Genomic DNA, 22,772 nt, shown 5'->3' on the forward strand with positions numbered 1-22,772 from the left:
TCATGCAAGTGCTTCAGGATTGATTCTTTGAGGACCTGCTCCATGATTTTTCCAGGAACTGAGGTGAGGCTGACTGGCCTGTAGTTCCCAGGATCCTCCTTCTTCCCTTTTTTAAAGATTGGCACTACATTAGCCTTTTTCCAGTCATCCGGGACTTCCCCGGTTCGCCACGAGTTTTCAAAGATAATGGCCAATGGCTCTGCAATCACAGCCGCCAATTCCTTCAGCACTCTCGGATGCAACTCGTCCGGCCCCATGGACTTGTGCACGTCCAGCTTTTCTAAATAGTCCCTAACCACCTCTATCTCCACAGAGGGCTGGCTATCTCTTCCCCATTTTGTGATGCCCAGCGCAGCAGTCTGGGAGCTGACCTTGTTAGTCAAAACAGAGGCAAAAAAAGCATTGAGTACATTAGCTTTTTCCACATCCTCTGTCACTAGGTTGCCTCCCTCATTCAGTAAGGGGCCCACACTTTCCTTGGCTTTCTTCTTGTTGCCAACATACCTGAAGAAACCCTTCTTGTTACTCTTGACATCTCTTGCTAGCTGCAGCTCCAGGTGCGATTTGGCCCTCCTGATATCATTCCTACATGCCCGAGCAATATTTTTATACTCTTCCTTGGTCATATGTCCAACCTTCCACTTCTTGTAAGCTTCTTTTTTATGTTTAAGATCCGCTAGGATTTCATCGTTAAGCCAAGCTGGTCGCCTGCCATATTTACTATTCTTTCGACTCATTGGGATGGTTTGTCCCTGTAACCTCAACAGGGATTCCTTGAAATACAGCCAGCTCTCCTGGACTCCTTTCCCCTTCAAGTTAGTCCCCCAGGGGATCCTGGCCATCCGTTCCCTGAGGGAGTCGAAGTCTGCTTTCCTGAAGTCCAGGGTCCGTATCCTGCTGCTTACCTTTCTTCCCTGTGTTAGGATCCTGAACTCAACCAACTCATGTTTCAGACTTTGGAACATCTAATCCAAAGCAGCATGTCTGGAGTATCCAGATCTTCAAATGCTTGTTTTTCCCCAAAAAACTCTGTCAGCCAAGCACTGCCAATTGCTACAGCACAGCCAGACACACTTTCCTAATAATTTCCACACTTTTAAACCTTTAAAAAAACAACCACCCTCTAACCTGATTTTATTGCCTAGGTAAACGATGCCCCCAGTAAAGCCACCATCACAGCAAACAAATTCAGTGCCTCTGTTTTATTCTGGACGGTTACCGATCTTTGCAGGTACACCTGCTGCCGCTGGTGCTGTTAGTGACAGTCACCCGGAGAGAATGTGGGTCATAACCGAATACTATGGTCTAAACCAGCTCCGGGCGTGGAACACCCAGGGTGACCGACCGGCTGCTAGACGGGGCAGAAGACGCGCGGAGCTGCGGTTACTCTCTCAGGGCGAGCCCCCTCCCCCAGCTTTCCCCCCGGTCCCGCTGCGCTCCGCCCCGCTGGTTACGGTCAAACGCTGCCGCGTGCTGCTGTGCGCCTCCTCTTCGCCCCGGGGCGGAGCTGGGCGGTGCCCGCAGGCAGGGAGGGGCGGGGGCGGAGTCAGTGCCGGGCCGGTGGCGCACGCGCAGAAATGCGTCCGCCGGCGCGTGGCGGGTTTTTGCAGCGTCAGCGCTTGTCGAAGCTCGGTCACAGTTTCTCTTCTTGACGTAGCGCGCGGTCGGCGCTGGGGCGGGGTCCGGGATGCGGCGCCGGCTGGGAGCGGAGGCGCCATGGGGAGCGCAGGTGAGAGCGGCGGCGGGCCAGGGGCGCTGGAGGGTGAGGGAGAGAGCGCAGGGCAAAGAGGCGGGAAGGCGCCCGTCCCTCCCTTCCCGTGGCCTCCCCGTACTCCTCAGCCACTCCCGCCCCCACACAGACACCTCCCCCGCCTTCCACCACCCCTGTCGCGCTCGCTCCCTCCTGCTGCCCGGCCCCCCGACCCCCTGCCCGGTGCTGCTGCGTAATCCATGCACTGACACCCTGCGCTATTCAGGGGCCGCTGTCCCCACCCAGACCTCCCTCCCTCCCTCCCTCCCGTGTCCTTCCCCTGTGCTCCTCAATTACCCCGTGCACCCCACCCCCCCGATTTTCTCAGTTACTGCTTTCCTCTACCCCCACACCTTGTCCTGAATCACCCAGTGCTCTTGCCCCCTGCCCCCGCACCTTGTCTTCAGTCACCTTGTCCCCACATGCTGTTCTCCTGTCCCTACACCCCATTTTCAGTTACCTGCCTTGAAAACCACACCGTCACCTACACCCTGTCTTCCTCAGAAATCCCCAAATGCCTTGTTCTTAGTCCCTGGGGACAGATAGCTCAGTGGTTTGAGCATTGGCCTGCTAAACCCAGGGATGTGAGCTCAATCCTTGAGGGAGCTATTTAGGGATCTGAGGCAAAAATTGGGGATTGGTCCTGCTTTGGACTAGATGACCTCCTGAGGTCCCTTTGAACCCTGATATTTTATGACCTTTTAGCCTTCACACTTTATCCTCAATCGCCCCTTCCTCCTGCCCACTCAACTACCTTGTCCTTCTGTCTCTTCAGTTACACCCCATCACCTTCCTGCACACTTCCCCCTGCTTCCCAGTCACATCCCTTCACTCTGCTACACCTTTCTATTCACTCCCTCCTATTCTTCAGGAGTGTAGAGAACACAAGTGATGAGGTCTGTGAGTTACAGTGAAGCAAGTCCATGGAAGACTTTAAGGGGAACAGTTTAGAGGTGACCCTGAAATAAATGGGGAGTCAGGGGACTTGTTTGACAATCTGCATGTGGAAATAGTTGGCAAATCCCAGTTTGTGATTAGATTCTTAGAGCTCAGTTAAACCCAGGGGTTGACTCTACCTTTTCCATGCTTAATGTATATCTTCCTGGAGTCCCTGACATGAATAAAGTTAAAGGCAAAAACCCTTTGTAATGTAAACGTACTATGCAGACAACAGATACCATTATGATATAAACCACATGCATACCTCTAGAAAGCCAGAATCAGAGCCGTGATCTTTTAGCTCTAAAACCAAAGGCCCCTATTCCTTGTTCTAAAGAAGCCATGCTTTAGTTGGCAATAGTATTATGGGTCCCTTGGTGTCTTTGGAAGCCATCTATTGCCCAGTCACACACACACAAAGCTGAAACATTATTCCCTGGCTGTCATCTTGTGGACATTTTGACTATCACTTAATCTTGTGCTATTCCATTTACAGGGAGATGGAGCTTGTTCTTCTGCTGTGTTGGCCCTCCACAGGACAATGAATCTGTTCTAAGGTAAGCCATATTTTTGCTTCTAAAGAATTTGCCACTTTTGTATGTAAGACACTATGTGGGTAGCAGACAGACAGGATGCAGTAATGAAGATGGAGAGTTTGTAGTCTAAAGCAATGAGGTGATAAAATACAGGTCAATACAAAATATAAGCACAAGATGTCATATGGTCACTATAAAAGCTACGATTTAATCCTGGGTATTTTTAGTAAAAAGTCATGGACAGGTTATGGACAATAAACAAAAATTCACAGCCCGTTACCTGTCCTTGATTTATACTATAAATACTCTTGTCGGGGGCTGCTACTGGGAAGGGGGGTGTCCGGGGCAAGCAGCACCAACGGTTCCCGGGGTCAGCTGCACTGGCTGCTGCTCAGGCGGTCCCCAGGCCAGCTTCCCAGGGCTGTCCAAGCAGCAGTGAGTGCGGCTGGCTGCAGAGCTGCTCCAGCAGTGGCCGGTGTCGCTGTCCCTGGGGCCACCTGAGCAGCTGGCCCCGGGATCAGCCACACTGGCCGCTGCAGAAGTCACAGAGGTAGTGGAAAGTCACGGAATCCGTGATTTCCACAACCTCCATGACATACACGGAGCCCTACTCATTATAACTGGAATTAATTTTCAGCGTAGGGGACAGGTAGAAAAAAGCATATTTAGGTAGAGAGAAAAGAAGAGTAGGAATGGATATAAGAGTTGATATAGGCTGGTGTGGAGTTATGGAGAATTTTGAAAGTGAGGATGATAACTTTGGAAAGCTATACTGTGGATTTATGGGGGTCTGCAAGCCTAACCCCATCAATTCAGTGCACCCTGAAAATCCTAAAACCAAGACTGCCAAAAATGAATACTGTTTGGTTGTGAATGTTTTTATGTAATTTCATAGGCGTCGAAAAAAAAATAGTGGCTGCTCAGCACCCATCTGTGGGCCAGAATCAGCTGTTGAGCAGCCTGTAGGAGGCGCTGTGGGGAGGGGGAGGAGTTGGGAGGCAGGAAGAGGTGTGGGGAGGGGACGGGAAGAGGTGAGTCAGGGCTGGGCGATGTCAGAGGGGACTTCCCCAGATGCCGGGGAGTGGAAGGGGTAGGACTAGCTCCTTCCGTCCGCTGGGATGCTGCTCTGCAGTGTGGCGGCTGGCAGCTGCCTGAAAGAGCCTGGCTGGGGAGGCAGCTTCCGTTCCCCCACCTGAGCTTGGCTTCTGGGGACCAGGGGCAAGTGAGCCAGAGCTCCCCTTCCCCCCCGGCATGTTTTCAGCTCATTCAGTCATGGTCCTCAGCAGCTGAGCCCAGGCAGGGAGTGGAAGCCACCTCCACAGTCAGGCTCTTTCGGGCAGCTGCTGGGCTGCAGAGCAGTGACCTGGAGGGGCCGACATTAGAAGCGGCTCCCTCCCGCTCCCCACCTGGGCTGTCTCCCTCCAGGGAGAGCAGAGGAATGTGCTGGGGGGGAGGGGAAGGTCAGGCACAGTGGGAGGACAGAGCCCCCCCCCCCAGTAATGTGCGGTGGGGAGAGCGTGGTGGCCCTGGGCTGGGCGTGGGGGCAGAGGTGTTGGCTGGGCAGGGACATATGATCTCCAATTTAGATCATGCCCCCCTAGTATGGGGAGGCACCAGTTGTTGATAGGGTACCCTCAGGGGAGGGGGTGGAACAGGGGCAAGAAGAGATGGGGCAAGGGTGGGGCTTTGGGGGAAGGAGTGGAGTGATGGCGGGGCCTGGGACAGAGCAGGGATCGAGCTCCCCTCCCCGGGAAATCAGGCAGTTGGCGCCTATGTGTAATTTGTCAGTTTGTAAAGTGTTTTGAAGATTAGAAGCTTTATAAAGTGCTAAATATTACATTACTGGGGTGGCCAAACCACAGCTTGTGAGCTGCATGTGGCTCTTTTACAGTTAAAGTGCATCTCGCAGAGCCCCACTGGCCTCCCCATTATCTGTCTACCAGACTAGGTGGGGGAAGCTCGGAATTTCTGCCCTGTGGTGGGGTAGTGAGACTAAGGGCTCTTTGCCAGAGGTTAGTGGTGCATGATGGGATGGGGGGTTACAGGTTAAAGGTTCACCCCCCAACAGCTTGAGTCATGTCCTCCCCCAGGCACACCTCCCCTCTTACCATCAGCAGTTCTCCCTGCAGCTCCACGCTGTTTGTAGCTGCCTCTCCCTCTGTCCTCAACTCCCAGCTTGCCAACTCTAGCAGCTGCCGTGCAAGGAGGGGGCTCGATGTGACCAAGCTGGGCCAGCAAATCCTGGCAAAAATCTGGGGGAGCATGTGACCCCATATGCCCCCCCATCCAGCAGGGAGGAGGGTCTCAGAGCTTCAGCCTTGGGGGGCATGCCTGCTAGGGCTCAGGGCTTCAGCAGGAGGCAGGCTGAAACCCGAGACCCCCCTCCCCAAAAGGCTAAAGCCCCGAGTCCTGACAGGTGTTTCCTGGGGGGGCTGAAGCCCTGAGCCCCGGCAGGCATGCCCCAGCTCTTGAACTTCTGAAAATTGTCATATGCGGCTCGGAGGGTCAATAAGTTTGGCTGCCCCTGTTATATTACTTTAGGCAGGGCTAGTAGATGATTCAAATGTCTGATTTCTTTTAAATGCTGCCTTTCATGTTATCGAAACTATGCAGTGCATAGTTTAACACTGGTTTCAGAGTAACAGCCGTGTTAGTCTGTATTCGCAAAAAGAAAAGGAGTACTTGTGGCACCTTAGAGACTCAAATAAATAAGTTTAACACTGGGCTATTAAAGAAGGAAATTCAGAAATGATTGTCTTTTGGAGGTTGCAAAATCTCACTGTGTGAATGCGGATTTTTATATTGGAGACCTAATTGCTTCATTTTACTCTTTTCTTGTTAATACTTATGTTGGGGTATTTTTCCATCAAGCCACATGCATAGCTCCAAAGAGCACTTTGTTAAGATGCTGTAGTTGGATATCTTAACTCCCAGCACCGTAAACGTGGTGTTTTCCAACTGCTATTAAGGCACCAGCCCTACCTCTGCTTTGGTAAAAGTTTGACATCTGCCAATCTCTTTCTTATATCTCATGTTGCAGATGTTGTTCAAACAAAGTTCATCCAGAGTGGGCTGCTGAATCGAAGAAGGAAGGTGAAGAATCAAACCAGGAAATCACATGGCCAGAAGGACCTGCTGCAGTGGGTGCTACCTTTAGCTATATATGTATTTTTAAATCAATTAAACTATGCCATGGTGTGTATTATTGGGCCATAATCATGGGTTGAGTGCACTGTGAGTAAGTAGCCTTGTGCCTTTAACCTACCCAGTGAATGTGACTATGGTAACAACATAAGTCTGAAGTGCCGTTTTTGGATGTTATGTCCCGTCCTGTGTAGATAGCCAATGTAGAAAAAGACTGGGATTTTCAAAGAAGCCTAAGGGAGTTAAGTGCCAAACTTCCATTGAATTTCAATGAGATTTGGGTGCCCAGTTCCTAAAACTCCTTTGAAAAAAATTCAGCCAAATCTGCTTTTCAGATCACTTCACAGAGCCAGATCCTGAGGTTTTACCAGTTCCTTACTCAGGGAACTTCCCATAGACTGAGGACTGGATCATTCTTTCCTGTGGTAAGAAGTTCAGGAGGAAGCTCATGGGGAGAAAATCTCTATGAGGATTCCTTCATAGTTGCTCTGTAATCTTTCTGTTGGGTTTCACCCCAACTCTGATGCAGCAGACTTGGCCACAGAGCCCATCGAGAAACGTGCAGAACCACGCTGGAGCTGCATTTCCAAGGACTCTCCTTGGCCACAGCAGTCCTAGTGATTTCCCTGGAAAGGATTCCTGATATGGAGTGGAATTTCCAGGAAAGGTAATAGAGCCCCAGTTTGTATTACCTTCTCCAGGTAAACTCTGCTGAGTACAAGAGTGAGGACAAAGTGCACACTCGTGTGGCTCACTAGTCCTCTGAAAGGCCGGATTAACCTTTTGTGGGCCTGGTCTAAACATATTTGTGGGCCCCCATGGGGCAATGGGACATGCCACGGGGATACAGTGGAGGGAGGTTGGTCCCCAGAGTGAGGGGCTGGACAGGGTAAATGGGGCATGGTGCATTGGGGGCAGTCCTGTTCCATCCAGCTGAGCATGAGGGCATTGTTTACAAACAAGCAGCTGCCAGACGAACATTGGCCCACACAGCTCTGCACTGGCATCTTGCCCCTTCCTCTTGGGGGTGGGACTGCACTGCCCAGCCCCGCCCCCCCGCAAGGGCTCCCTGTCCACAGACACCCCCTGCCCGCCCAGCACCCTCCCCAGAGCCCCACCAGCACAACTACCCCCCCACAGAATCCCAGAGACTCAAAACACACAGCGCCCCAAAACACACATCTCCCTCACTGCTCAGCACCCCTCACATGCCCCCCAGAAAACTACTCTCCTGTGCTTTTCCCCCAGCAGCTGGGAGGTGACTCTATCCACTGGGCTGAGCTGGCAGCGTGGCCGGTACCGGAGTGGGGTTCATTCTGGACCCTCCAGAGCAGTGTGATCAGCCAGGCCAAAGCAGGAGTGGGGCCTGTCTGGGCGAGGCTCCCGCAGGACCCAGTTGCCTGGTGGGGCTGGCCAAGCCCCCTGCGCTGCATCCCTCTCTTCCACTTGCCCCAGACCAGCCCAGACCAGCCTGTGCACCAGGCCCAGGCAGCTCGGCCCTGGGGAGGTGGGTGAGGCCCCACAAGTGGCAGGCAGCAGACTGCTAGGCGCTGCACTGGGGAGCAGGGCAGACCCCTGGGACATGACTCCCAAGAGCCCACCCAGGGCAGAAACACCCACCAGCCCTGCACTGGCAGCCTTCATGGCAGAGCTTGGCTGCTGGGTGGCAAGCCCCCTACAGGCGAAGCAGGACCTGCTGGCTGGGAGCCACTTACGGAGCAAGGCCAAGTCACTGGACTGGCCCGCGTGAGGGGCCAGACCCGGTCATGTGGGTAGGTTAGACGGGTCCATAATGGGCCCCTTCCCAGTGTCGGCCCATCGCCATTGTAAACCCAATACTGGTCCTCTGTGAGGACCTGAGAAGGGAAAATTATGCAATGGAGACAGCTGAGCATCTGTTAATTCGGATCTCTCAATTTGTTCTTTTTTGTTTTAAGTGTCTATATTATGCTATGAAAAATAAATGCTTTTGAAATGTGAAGGGACATTTTAAAGAACTCCTTAAAATGTGTATACAAGGATAACACAATTGGTGTTTTTGTAATATGGCTCCCCTTCTTGATGTGATTTAATGCTATAAAATTGTCAGAAAACCTTCCAGCCCTCGTTCGTTGGCTAAGCCAGTCCTTTTAGTTTATAATGGGCTTCAGCAACCATGTAGTCTTCTCTCTTGGCTCAAAAGTCTTCTCAGTCCTTTATCAAGGGTTCCTCTTTGCAGTCCTCTGAGTTGTGGATTCTTATACAGCAAGGTAATGTGTCCTGAAGTCTCTGGAACAGGCCTTCTGTCTAGGAGCTCTGGAGAATTATCACTGCTCTCTTCCCAAACATCTGTTGGATTCACAATTTACAATGTGCTGGGGGGTTCTCGACCCCCAGATCTGCCCCAAGCCCTGCCCCCATTCCACCCCCACCTGTCTCCACCCACCCCCACCCCACCTCTTCCCGCCCCATTCCACCCCTCGCTCAAGTATGCCGCATCCTTGCTTCTCCCTCTTCCCCCCCAGAGCCTCCTGCGCGCTGTGAAACAGCTGACTGTGGTGGGCGTGGGGAGGGAGGGGGAGGTGCTGATTGGCTGGGCCTGCAAGTGGACAGGAGGCACCTGGGGGGAGGAAGAGGTGCTGATAGTGGGGCTGCCGGTGGGTGTTCAGCACCCACCATTTTTTCTCCATGGGTGCCTATGGTTGGATTGAACTTAGGCAGCCCTTATATTTCCCAACAGGCCTGGTTTCTAGTCACATCTCCTGTCTTGTGCACCCTGATGTCATTTCCTTCTCAGTGGGAGGATGGGCTAAACCTGGCACAGGTTAGGGTGTTCCTTAACCCTCTTAAAAGCTAAGAGAAAAGGAGAACTTGTGGCACCTTAGAGACTAACAAATTTAGTCTCTAAGGTGCTACAAGTCTTCCTTTTCTTTTTGCGGATACAGGCTACCACGGCTGCTCCTCTGAAAACTAAGCGTACCCTGTGACACAGCTTGAATAATAGACTGATATTACAAAATATATTAGGGCAACTCAGGCAAAAGTTTTTTCTTAAAGTATCTTTTTAAAACAAAAATAGGGAATGGGTTGGTGACAATATTGTTGACATTAGTAATCAGTTACGAACTATGAGGAGAAGTGGGATTTCTGAGGAAGGAATTGAGAGGAGGGAGAGTATAACTTGATGACAGTGTGGAAAATATACTAAGGCAGCAGTGAGATAGGCTTCTCTAGCAGGGAAAAAGGGTTTGGGTCAGTGATAATGGGCAGAGTTGTGGAAGGGCTTGAAGGAGAAACAGTTTACTAATTGGAATGAGGTCTATATTATCAAAGCTTTTTATGGTTCGGTATTGTTTGTTAAAACTGGAAGACACTGCTGTTACATTATATTATTATTCTCTATAATATTTAATTGTTAACAGAAATCAAGTCAATACAGAAAAATGAGTTAAAACTTGTTCCCTATACTACACCTACCATTGAATCTTCCTATGATTTTAGTCACACATTCCTCTATACTTAGAAATGTCTCTCTCTCCTCTGAAATGGAACAAACAAGGGAAACCTGCTGACCCCCCCCACACAGCCATCAAGTTCACAAAGTGAACAGCCTGAAAAATAAAGAAAATATTTTTTTCTAATCTCTTTTAGGTATATTCGTCTTTGGTGTTAACTTGAAAAACAATTCAGACAAATGTGATTTTTTTTTTTAGGTGACTGTCTCTTTAGTTGAATTCATGTACTTAATTTATCATAGATGTACTGATGATGTATTTCTGATGGCTGTTGTAAAACTTCTCAGGGCAGGGACCCTATCTTGGTTGGTGGAAAAGAACCATGCACACAAGTCACATAATTAATAATGCATCACAGTCTAATTTTATATTTTAAAACTATATATATATCTGTATAATTTCTATATATTATCATGCCTTTGGCTATGACTCTCAGACCTCCAGTAGAACTACTATTTTTCCAAATGTCGTTTTAGATTGTGTTGCAGGAGTGCAGTTGAACAGCTTATGTGCAGTAGTAATTGTATGTAAGTGGAATGTATGCACAAAATATACTAGTTGCATCTAGTCTTGTTTCTGCCATTGTTCTGCATCTTTTTGTAAGGAGGGCCATAAGTGGTTCATTCTATGTCTGCTATATTAAGATTAGTCAGCAGATGTTCTGTACCAACCTGTGACGTTAGGTCATAACCACATCTTTGCCTCTGAGATATTCTTGGCCTTACTTGGCCTTACTCTTGCCGGGGGCAAGCTGTTGCCCACATAAAGTAGCAGCAGCTGAGTGAGCAGTCTGCCTAAGGGGAGTGTTACTTGGCTCATGATGAAGGTTTATACTGGGTACTGTGTTGAGACAGCAGTTTTCTTGGCTAAAGAGTATAATTTTAATTTTGGAGAGTAGATGGCCATAATTATGGTGAGTTTTTGTTCTTTATTACAGCACTATGAAAAAGCAGATAGACAAGTCAAGGAGGAAGTGGAGATTCAAGTGTCTGTTGCTCTGCTGTCTCTTCAGGAGGCGGAGGATCCTAAATTTCCAGTACATACTGAGGATCATGTGCAAACCCCAAATCTTGAAATACTAACAGTGGAGAAGGATCCTCTGTCCTCATTAAAAACTGAAGCCCAGGCACAAAATTCAAATCCTGACATACTGTGGGGGCAGGAGGAGGAGGAAGAAGAGGAGAAGAAAGAGCTGGTGGAAGAAGGGGAACTAGAATTTTTGTCTCTGTTACATTTTGAGATTCAGGAGCAATCTTCACATCTTGAAACATCAGTGGAAGAGCCTTTGACATTCTTAAAAACTGAGGCACTAGTGCAATCCTCAGATCTTGAAATACTAGGGCAACAGAAGCTTCCATTCCTACTGGATACTGAAACTGAGGTTCACATCTCAGATCTGGACATAAGAGATGCAGAGAAAACGTCACTCTTGATAGATACTGGGTTGAATGTACCAACAAAGAAGTGAGTAGAAAAAGCCTGACCTGCTATATAGATTTCTTGTTTTAGCAGATGAGCTTCCTCTGTATTTTTTTTAATCAGGTATTTGGAGTTTAATATATCTCTGGCCAATTTTGATGTTTCTGGTTGTGACATACTTTTACCATTTATCCAGCTATGTAGGAAAACATTTGTGAGCCATATATTCTGTTTTAAATTATTTAGGACCAATCCTTTATATAAAACCCTTCTGGCAGGTGGAGCCAGCAGCAACAAGGGCCAGGTTCAGTATCTAGGGGTTCCTTTTCAACAATACAACACAAAACCGGCTTGAGCCCCATCCAGTGACCTGGGACAATTACACACCACCCCTGGGCTCTTTTAAGAGGCAATACTTCCCCTCTTGCAAGCACAGAGTCTGAGTGTAGCAAAACCTTCTAATAAAAGGAGGGAATTAACTCAGCATTGATTTGGGCAAACACCGCAACTAGGGTTCAAAAACACAAACCATGAGCAAAAGACCCACCCCAAGTAAGTTGGGCAGTGTCCTTTTCCCCTCAGGGTCTTAAGTCCAGCAACCCAAAAGTCCCTTTAACGTGCCTGTCCCTTCTCTGTACCCCACTCACAGTTGCTGTCCTTGGCCAGTGCAGCCCCAGAGTTCAGAGGTTCATCTGCAGAGTTCACCTCCCACCCTGTGTGGAAGGCGGGGGTGGGGAATTAAGGAGGCACCTTACACGCTGCACTGCTCGGGCACTCGCTTGTTGCTCCAATGGCCGATTGCCACGCCTCTCTGCCAGCTGCCCGACTGACACTCACCAAGATGTCATCAGGGCCCCCCATACACACACTTAACACAGCTCTCAGTGATTTCGGCTGTTAGTGGGAGAGCCTCACTGCTGGTGCACACTGGGCAGTCTCTTGCAATAAAAACACTCTCCCAAAGTAAGTCTAATACCAAGGGCATGGCTACACTTGCAGTTTTAGAGCGCTGGGAGTTAAACCATCCTTCGGAGACCGCAGCAGGGAAAACGCTGCCGAGTGTTTACACACTCAGCTGGAAGCACACTGGCATGGCCACATTAGCAGCTCTTGCAACGCCACAAAGAGCAATGCGTTGTGATAGCTATCCCAGCATACAAGTGGCTGCAACATGCTTTTCAAATGCAGGGCGTGGGGTGGAGTGTGACAGGGAGTGTGTTGTGTGTATGTGGGGGGAGAGAGAATGGGTTTTTAGGGGGGCTGAGAGTGTGTCAGCATGCTGTCTTGTGAGTTCAGACGGCAGCAGATCCCCCCCCCCCCGCCTCTCTCTTACTCACTCAAAGCAAGCAGCATTCCTCAGTAATGGTTCCTTTGTCCCGGAGCAGATAAGCAGCCAGCTGTCAGAAACGGAGCTTTGAAGGGCATATCCGCATTCATACAGTGAGTTCAAAACAATTACAAGATTAGCCACTTAAAGGGATTATGGGATGTTTCTGGAGTTCAATCAGAATGCAGTAATGCAACACCTCATTCACACTGGCGCCTCGGTCCTCCAGCGGGGCGCAGCAAACGTTATTCCACTTGCCGAGGTGGATACCAGCAGTGCTGTAGCCGCAGAGTTGGAGCACTCTACGTGCCTTGCCAGTGTGGATGGGTAGTCAGCTAGTGCGCCCGGGGCTCCTTTATTACGCTGTAACTCACAAGTGTAGCCAAGGCCTTAGACCTAGGTATCTGTGATTTAAGCTCTGCAGTGTGTAACAAGACTATCCAATGAGTCTAAATTTTATTATGCTGTGGAGAGAGGAAGGATCAAATGGTGTCTAGGACCCTTAAACAGGGCCCACACTATCAGGTACAAGTACCTGTCCCCACCCTCTCTCAACTCATTGGGCTTTGGAACCCATGTTCCCTGCCTAGCGAGTGCCATTCAGTTAAGGCTGAATCGCTTCATTGGGGTATGCCAGGTACAATTCTGCTACCCTCAGTTCACACAAAAAGGAAAACAACCCTTTATTACTCCTGCCCCAATAACAAGGAGACTGGGGACCCAACACCAGCCACAAGTGATCATTTGGGCAAGCAATCCCATCATGCTGAGCACCTAGGCAGGGTGAGTGTGTCCGTGCAATTGAGATCAGTTTGACGTCTTTTTCCACAGCTCACTGCTAGATGTTGGGGGAGAGCTCATTCAGACTCTGCTTACGTATATGTGGGCAGCCACACAAATACATTGTGACTAATGCTAGGATATGTGGTTCCCCCATCAAGACTCCATGTCCCTTTCATGGCTCTAGCACAACTATGGAAGTCCTGAAAGCTCTGTGCCAAAGAGACAGATTTAAAAATAATGATACCAAATTAGAACTGTTCTAATTAACATACTGAATTAATATTGTCATCTTGGACTGTGATCTTACTAGATCTAATAAGCTGGGTAGGGCTAGGTCTGTCCATGAATGGGAAGGCAGCGAGGAGAAGTCATGTTGTTAAATATGTGTCCTTGCAGCAGGAGCAGAAATCTATCTGGTCTCGTCAATCTTCTGGATATTCCAGGAGCGCGTGAAGAACCCTTGACTCAAAAGCAAATAGCAGGTAATGTAGAACCTCCTTGAGTCACTTCTTCAGCTCAGTCTTCAGGCATGTAAATTCGTGGTTTTAAAAATTGTTTTGCATTGGTGATTTAAAGGGGCTGTTACTAGTAGTAATGGAATGAAAATGAGCAAGTGTATCACCCATTGCTTTACAAATCAAAATAAAAGGCTTTTAAAATATTTTAAAATAAAATATAGAGTAAGAAAGGAATTGAGATATAGTCAAGAAAGGAAAGAAGTTTTAGTTTAAAGTGAGAAGGAGAATCAATTATGCAGATAGATGCAGGAGGGCAGGACCAGATGACTATAATGGAGAAGGCCCTTGCACCCTAAATAGATTTTTGGAAAGGGACAAAAAGGTGGCTGGTGCTAGATAGGCTGAAGAGAGTAGATAGAGACAATGTTAATAGTAGCCATTTGTTTCAGAAAGTACAGTACATAAACTTGTTGTTTCATTGCAGTGGACACACAAAAAATCTGACTAACTTGCTGTGCTTTACATATGTTTGCAGCATTCAAAGATGTCTTCAAGGTTTTCAGCAGCACAGAGGGTAGCATTAAGATGCGTGGCCTGAAGCTGATTTTGCACAGTGTGGGGATTAATGTAACCCATCAAGAAATCTGTGAGGCACTGAATCGTGCTGATATTGATGGTATGGTTTCAGAATAGCAATACGTATTTATTGGTGGAGCATGTGTGTGCATGGTTAGTATTGTGGACAACGTGGCAGAGCATGTGACTACAGGGGGTGTGCATGTGTCAGTGTGAGATACTTGGGATGGCATGGGTTTGTGCGTGTGAGAGTACAGATTGTAGATTGTAAGTCCCTTGAGGGGCAGGGACTGTCTTTTTGTTCTGTGATTGTACAAGGCACAATGGGGTCCTGGTCCATAACTAAGACTTCTAGGCACTACAGTCATTCAAATAATTAATAATAATAATAGGCCTGGTCTGGAGACATGCTGAGCACTTGTAAGGATCAGGCCCCATGTTTGCATATGTGATACTAAAACATAATCCCAAACTGAGTAGAACCCATTCTATATCTATTTAGCTTTAATTTTTCCTTTCCCCATGCTCTTTTTTCTATTTTTTCTGGAGTGTCTGCTGATATTATTTTCTCTGTTTATGGAATATCAGATTGGTTGTGTCTCTATAACTAGGCACCTGGTTAAATAATTTGATTTTTATTCGAATTAGAGATGCTAAAATCCATTGTAACGGTGGAAGAAAACTAAAATAAATCCATATTAATGTAGATGATGATATTTTCTAATTGATGGTTTTATTACTTTATATAGTCTATCGTGTCTTTTATTTTCTCCATGGCTGAACTGTCCTTTATCTGGCAGGTGATGGGCAGGTGAATTTCACAGACTTTGTAACCGTTCTGACAGATGACCAGCGCTTTGCTCAATTTATGGGTAAGAACTCTACAGTGAAAGAAAGGAAAAAATCTGATCCTTCTTCCTTTTTTCTACTGGCAAACCTCTCATTGATAATAGGAGAAGAATTGAGATAGTTTCTCTAATCCACAGATATTGATATAAAAGGAAATCTTCAGAGTAATATAAAGAATATTCTAAATACTAATAAGTCAGTAATATAAAAAAACTTGTCTTTAAGATAATATAAAATTTTAGTCAGCAGTCAAATAGGAAACTGGCATCTTGACAATCCAGTGATATAGCTTAGGATTCAGAGAATACAGTTCATAGCTTGAAAACTTTTAATTGTTGTAAGGTAAGTTTGACAGAACGTTGAGTGCTAGGGCCCTGCCCAGAGAGAGAGAGAACTATTCTGCTGGCTCATCTTGGTGTCAAGTTCTTGGGAACCAGACCAAGTGGTTCCTAGTAGCTCCAACCCAAGAATCTGAAAGGACGAGTGAGATATAGTGAGAGACTACTAGCATGTCAAGGAGAACCTATGAACAGCTAATGTCAGGAGGTCAAGGGATTCAGACCTTGTTACTCACCTGTGTGGGGAAATGTTACGGTTGCATGTGATTCCCACACTGAAAAGACCTCTTTTTAGAACAAGTTTTGTACTTAAAAATTGTGGTGGTCTAGAATATTCTGGTGTGAATTTCCAAAATACTTTTACATTTCAGTCACTTGTCACCCACTTATTTGTATAATTCACCTGTCAGTGTGTGTTAAGTGTCCCCTTTTTGTGCCCGGTCTGCAGAGGATGTGAGTGTGTGACAGCTCTCAGCTTGAGAATCTGACTCCCTTTAGCACGAGCTATAAAGACTCAGTCTTTTTAATTTAGGCTTGAATAGAGACTGGGAGTGGATGGGTCATTACTCAAAGTAAAACTATTTCCCCATGTTTATTCCCCCCCCACCACCTCCCACTTTTCCTCAGATGTTCCTGTTAACTGCTGGAAATGGCCCACCTTGATTATCTCTACAAAAGGTTTTCTCCCCCCCCCGCTGATAATAGCTCATCTTAAGTGATCACTCTCCTTACAGTGTGTATGATAACACCCATTTTTTCATGTTCTGTGTGTATATAAATCTCCTCGTATTTTCCACTGAATGCATCCGATGAAGTGAGCTGTAGCTCACGAACGCTTACGCTCAAATAAATTGGTTAGTCTCTAAGGTGCCACTAGTACTCCTTTTCTTTTTGCGAATACAGACTAATATGGCTGCTACTCTGAAACCTGTCAGTCTTTTAGCTGAGAGGTCACTGTTTCGATCGCCCAATATTAACTCTGATGGTGTCTATTGCACTTGCAGATGTCCCACATTTGACATATTTGTAGGTTGAGATGCATCCTTCATACTGATGGGAGAGAAGGGGGGAGCACAACACGCAGACCTGCTGATATGATGCAGGCACACACCCTGCTGCTGCAGTTGCTCCGGACTATCCAATTTCCAGAAGTCCATAAGAATCTGAGTGTTTGAGGAAGTGGGTGGTGATACAGACTACTTCATGAAAGTTCCCTCCAGACGACAGTTTGTCACCACTTGCTAAAATGTGAAGAATTACTCTTGATGTACTTTCTGTAACTTTTTAAGTGAGGATAAAATGCAAAGATTTTGAGGCTTATCACAGCCTCCCACACTCTTCAGAAGAGTCAACATAGTAAGGAGCAACTTCAGCAGTGTAGTTTCTGTCTGATCCCCAGGCAGGGACAACTCTTCTCCCTGACACTGGGAAGCTATGCTTTAAGGAACACTAGAACTATATAAAAAACCCAGGAGGTTATCAAATGAAAACTACATTAGTGTCCGTTAAGATTATGGCAGGATACACTTCATCCACCCAAACCTTAAAAGAATGGAAATAAGAAGTTAAGGGGAAATACTTGTGCATTTCTTTCTACTTATATATTGCCCAGGATTTTGCTACCACCAAATTAGTCTGTATTTTAAGTGTTCAATTTAACCAAGAATGGTATTCTCATTGGATCCCTCTTTGAATATTGAGTAGCATGCTTCAAAGGTAGTCATGCGGTACTCTTTCCCTCTCTGTGTATCTTTACTGTTATTTAAAATAAAGAAGCCTTCACAAGGCAGGAGAAAACAGATTAAAATATAATATTTATTTACTGAGTCTAATACTAGTAATGGACTACATACAAATTTACAAAGATAAGAAAGGGAAATTGAACCAGGCTTCAAGAAATAACAGCAAAAAAAGAAATTACTATAACGGAACTTATGTATACAGGGATGCTGCACATAAATTATTTGGAATTGTAAACAATAACCTTTTCCATAACAAAAATGGGTTTTTCTCATAATAATGTGCTCTGAAGTGAGGCTAGTTTCCTGTTGTAAGGTTAGAGCCCGGTGTGACGAGTTCCCCCTAGGGTGCCACCTGCAACTGGGATACCACTGAGCCCTTGACCCACCAGCCTGGGCTCCTCCTCCCACTGTACTGCTGTGACAAGCTGCAGAGTCCTCCAGGCTGCACTTTCACTAGCATACATACAGGTAGGGACACACCCAGCTGCAGTTACATGCAAACTCTCTGACCAGCCCCTGCATTGGAAGGCCACAGTTAAGGCAACTCCCAGCTCCCCAGATGTGCACCCCCTCCAGAATTTAAACCCCAAATTCTACCATCTTGTGTTGCACGGGGAACAGCATAAGCTCATAAAATTTGCCCCCTCCCTCAATGTGGAGAGGAATATGAAACACCCTTTGCCCCTGAGTTATGATTCCCACACACTTCACTCCAACTCACTGGCTTAGATAAAGCAAAAACAAGTTTATTAATGACAAAAGATAGATTTTAAGTGATAGAAAACAGATCAAAGCAGATTACCTAGCAAATAAAAAACTCAAACTAAACTTAATATACTAAATAGATTGGATATGAATGCAGCTTCTCACCCTAAGAGATGATACAGGAAGGCTGCAGATTCTTAAGGGGCAAGCTGCACTTGCTTTACAGCTTGGAATCCCCAGGTGTTTCATTCACAGGCTAGAAATCCCTTTAGCCTAGGTCCAGCACTTCCCCCAGTTCAATCTTTGTTCCTCAGCTGTTTCCGGGAGTCTTCTTGGGGGGGGAGTGAAGAACACCAGATGATGACACTCCTTCCCTTACATAGTTTTTGCATATGGCAGGAACCCTTTTCTTTTCAAAGCTTCGTTCCCAGACCAGTCTGTGAGGAAAAATACTGACATCTCAAGATGGAGTCCAGCATCATGTGGTCATCATCATGTCCTTGTAGCATCATAGCTGCCATTACTTGGAGGCTGTCTGTAGTGTTCTCAGGAAGGCTTCCCAGGTGGGAGATAAGCTTCTCCTAAGGCAGGGGTGGGCAACCTGAGCCAGAGAAGGAGCCAGAATTTACCAGTGTACATTGCCAAAGAGCCACAGTAATATGTCAGCAGCCCCCATCAGCTCCCCTCCTCTCCCAGCGCCTCCTGCCCACCAGCAGCCCCACCAATGAGCACCTCCCCATCCCTCCCCGCACCTCCTGATAAGCTGTTTCGAGGGATGCAGGAGGCTTAGAGGGGGGGTGGGGAGGAGCAAGGGCATAGTAGGCTCAGGGAAGGGCGTGCGAAGGGGTTGGGGCAGAGCCTCTGGCAGAGCCAGGGGTTGAGCAGTGAGCACCCCCTGGCACATTGGGGCTGCAGCTACAGGCACCAACTTTCCAGAGTCGGTGCCTATACAAGGAGCCACATATTAATTTCTGAAGAGCCTCGTGGCTCCGGAGCCACAGGTTGGCCACCCCTGTCCTAAGGCCTCTTCTTTTTCCTTTTCTTTTTTTTCCCCACAATGGCCCATTACCCTGAATAGGCCCTTCCCCACCCACTTTCTAGACTGTAAGTACCTTGTCTAGTGGGTGTTACAGGCAGAGCTGTCCTGTCCATAGGACAGACCGGGGCAGCCGCCCCAGGCCCTGCGCTTTGGGAGGCCCTGCACCTTGGGAAGTGGGGTCCTGGGCAGCCTGGGGAGTTAGCGGGGGGCCTGGCGCCAGCAGCAGCAGGGGGCCCAGCCCACTCTGCTCTGCTTGCTCCTGGTGTCGCTCAGGGGAGGGGGTTTGGGGAAGGGGTGGAATTGGGGGTGGAGCAGGGGCAGGAAGAGACAGGGCGGAGCTCTGGGGGAAGGGGTGGAGTGAGGGTGGGGTCTGGGCTGGATTGGGACTGTTGGTTGTCCCTGGCCCCGCACCCCCCTAGGGACGGCCCTGCTAACAGGTGTAACTACATTTGAAATACAGGTACGTAGTCAGTATTCATAGCTTCAGATACAAAAATGATACATGCATACAAATAGGATAATCATATGAATCAAATTAACTTTTCCAGTGACACCTCACATGACTTACCTTGCATAAAATACATCATAATTATGTCATAATCCTATCATAATCACATCACAGTGAAGAATATGGGGTGCAGTGTCACACCCGGACCTGACCTTCTCTTCAGACCTTGGAAGGGAAAACTTAAATACTGTAAACATACAGTTTTTTAGTTCATCAGACAAGTCTAAGGCTTCCAAGCCAGCAATTCAACCAGACTGCCAAAGTAATTTTTCTTTTTCCTTTCAGGAAAACTTCTAGAATTTGCATCTTCTTTGGCAATTGGCACCCAGGCAGTGTAACATTCTTTGGTTTATGTTAATTAAACTTCTGGGTAATATTAAATTTTATTTTAATATACCCCTTTGGGTGAAATGTTTACGGTGGAGATAGTCTGTGGTATGCCCTTTAAACTGATCTTCTGTATTTTCTCCTCAGTTCGGCCCAAAGAGAGCATAATACGTGACCCTTCTAGCGTAGAGACTCTCTTCTTTGAAGTTCTCACAAAGCTAGTGGAGATGTCAGCTCTGCCGATGAAATCAGAGAGGGAAGTTGTAAGGTGAGTGGCAGTGCAAACCTATTCTTAATACATGGTACACAAATATAGAGTTAGTATTAACTTAAAGCATTCTGATTATCCTTTGCTGTGCACTATCATCTATTTTCTTGTACTAGCGTCGGGATTACTCAATTGGTAACAGTACAAGCTCACTTCTGCCCCAGGTCTTGGGTTTCAAACCAAGAGATGTGCTAAAATTGAAGTGCAGTACTGAGGTTATATTGTTAAAGTAGTTGTTTAGATTAGAGTTCATCTTAGGTCCATTTTGTGTTTCTCTGGTGGTTCTCCAAGGTTGCATTAGGCCTTCTGGCTACAGCATTGCATTGGGAGCTCATGTTCAGCTGATTATCCATCATAACCCTTAGGTCTTTTTCATAGTCTCCCATCCTGTAATTGTGGTCTACATTCTTTGTTCCTACATGTATAACTTTACATTTGGCTGTATTAAAATGCATATTGTTTGCTTGTGTCCAATTTACCAACTGATCTGTCCTCTTCGTCATTTACCTCTCCCCCAATCTTTGTGTCATTTTGTTTTCTTTCAGATCATTGATAAAAATATTAAGTAGCATAGAGCCATTAACTGGTTGCTGTGGGACCCAGTTCTCCAGGGTGGCATTCAATTATCATAACCATGTAAATGTACTCTCTCTTCCTGCAATCCTCTGCCCCATTCTCTGCACACCTTCCAACTTCTGAAACAAATAAGGTGGGGACTGTAAGATTGTGGGAACTCATTCATCCTCTCAAAAGGTTGGAAAAATTAGTATGTGATCGTGTAAATAAAGACTATATCATCATGCATATGCACCAGGGGTTTCACAGGCAACCTTAATTTTGGCATTTACTACCTTTTTGAGTTCTTTACTTTGATAATTTTTTAAATTAAGATGTGATAATTTTTAAAGTGGCTTTTTGCATGTAATCATCCAGGTTTTTTAAAAAGGCAAACTGAAAAATCAGAAATCCCATCATGTGGAATCATATTGACACCCACATGGGTCACCAGCAGGGTTGGAACTTTTAGATACACTGCACAGACCTCTGCTATGTGAATTAACAGAGTAGCTGATGACGGTAAGGTTGTTATCCTCTGTGTGGACCAGTACTAGATAGGAATGGGACACTTAGCCCGTGGCTTTCACAGGTATTTGCTGACAGTAGAGGAATGGTGAAACTCAAGGAACTTGGGTTCTATTCCAGCCTCTGGAGACAAGTGTGCTTTGTTGATTATAGCCTCTTCTACCTTCTCCCTTCAAGCTTGACCTCTTCTGCCCCACTCACTCTAACCTTCTCTGTCCCATTCCTGTCTCTACCCCACCACTGGCTCCTCATTCAAGTCCCAGTCTCCCGACACTCCCAGTCTCCTTATGCAGCCATTCTTAACCGACCTTCACCCCAACCCTGCTCCCAGATCTAGTCTCCTTGCCCAGTCAGTCCCAATCCCTGCCCCCGTGCCAGCCTTTAATCCAAGGGTGGTCAAACTTTTTGGCCTGAGGGCCACATCGGGGTGCAAAACTGTATGGAGGGCCGGGTAGGGAAGCCTGTGCCCCCAAAAAAGCCTGTCCCCCGCCCCCTATTTGCCCCCTCCCACTTCCTGCACCCTGACTGTCCCCCTCAGAAGCCTGACCCATCCAACCCCCCTGTTCCTTATCCCTGACTGCCCCGACCTATCCACACCCCTGCCCCGTGACAGGCCCCTGGGACTCCCACACCCTATCCAACTCCCCAGAACCTCTGCCTCATCCAACCGCCCCTGTCCCCTGACTTCCCCCCAGAACCTCCTGCCCCTAACCACTCCCTGTCCCCTGACTGCCCCCCAGAACCTCCTACCCAAGTTTTTCACTGCTGTGTGCGCCGCCGCCACCACCCCCTTACTATGCCGCTCAGCGCGGCAGCATGGCTGCGTGGGAGGGGGAACAGTGGGGGAGGAGCCGGGGGTGAGCCTCCCAGGCCAGGAGCTCAGGGGCCAGGCAGGACGGTGCCGCGGGCCGTAGTTTGCCCACCTCTGCTCTAATCCCATGCTCTGCCCTCAGACTCCTTGTCCCAGTGAATCAAGCAATTCACAGCAGACAGCACATTTGCTTTAGGTACAAGGTCGCATTTTGCCTTTCATATTGAGCACCTGCCGGTATGGTGACACATCACAAACGGCTGGACAACAGAATTTGGTTTCCAGGCAGCCATGGTAAGCCTTTTGGTACATGGGGTTGGCTTCTTATGCCTTCATAACACATGGGAATGGTTTCAAACTGCAGCGCCATCCTTTCCCATAGCAAGCAATGCCGGTTGGGTTTCACATTTAAAAGGAGGGGCTGTGGTTTTCGGGTGGATGTGCAGCACACACCTCCCTCCACCCCACCGTGTGGCTATTCTCTGGGATGATCCCTTTACCCCTCCCACTCCGCGTGGCTATTCTCTGGGATGATCCCTTTTAGCCAAATGCAAACAACCCAGCATGAATGGGGTCCTTTTACTGTTCCCTTACAAAAATTCCCCCATTTCAACCAGGTGACCATGAATGATATCACTCTCCGGAGGCTAACACAGAAAGATAAAGACCGAATGTT

General features: G+C 47.6%; 1 protein-coding gene and 1 long non-coding RNA gene across 2 annotated transcripts; both read left to right on the plus strand.

Annotated features, from left to right (window-relative positions):
* The first annotated feature begins 1,620 nt into the window (after nt 1–1,620).
* Nucleotides 1,621–6,484, plus strand: LOC140905919 (uncharacterized). The gene is made up of 3 exons (XR_012156982.1): nt 1,621–1,729; nt 3,186–3,246; nt 6,266–6,484. It is a non-coding gene; the product is annotated as an uncharacterized lncRNA (long non-coding RNA).
* Nucleotides 6,485–10,761: 4,277 nt separating this feature from the next.
* LOC140906112 (uncharacterized) lies at nt 10,762–19,945 on the plus strand. Its single transcript, XM_073329618.1, has 5 exons — nt 10,762–11,327; nt 13,789–13,874; nt 14,386–14,526; nt 15,227–15,298; nt 19,893–19,945. Exons 1-5 carry the CDS (start codon nt 10,762–10,764, stop codon nt 19,943–19,945), a joined length of 918 nt encoding a protein of 305 aa, XP_073185719.1.
* Nucleotides 19,946–22,772: the final 2,827 nt, after the last annotated feature.

Source organism: Lepidochelys kempii, chromosome 2 (assembly GCF_965140265.1).
Source record: "Lepidochelys kempii isolate rLepKem1 chromosome 2, rLepKem1.hap2, whole genome shotgun sequence".
Classification (NCBI taxonomy): domain Eukaryota; kingdom Metazoa; phylum Chordata; order Testudines; family Cheloniidae; genus Lepidochelys; species Lepidochelys kempii.

Excerpts from the sequence above, each read along its gene's own strand:
- LOC140906112 (XM_073329618.1), top strand. The coding sequence starts at position 10,762 with ATGGCCATAATTATGGTGAGTTTTTGTTCTTTATTACAGCACTATGAA. Across the intron at positions 11,328-13,788 it reads TTGAATGTACCAACAAAGAA|CAGGAGCAGAAATCTATCTG; the intron begins GTGAGTAGAAAA and ends GTGTCCTTGCAG. Across the intron at positions 13,875-14,385 it reads GACTCAAAAGCAAATAGCAG|CATTCAAAGATGTCTTCAAG; the intron begins GTAATGTAGAAC and ends ATATGTTTGCAG.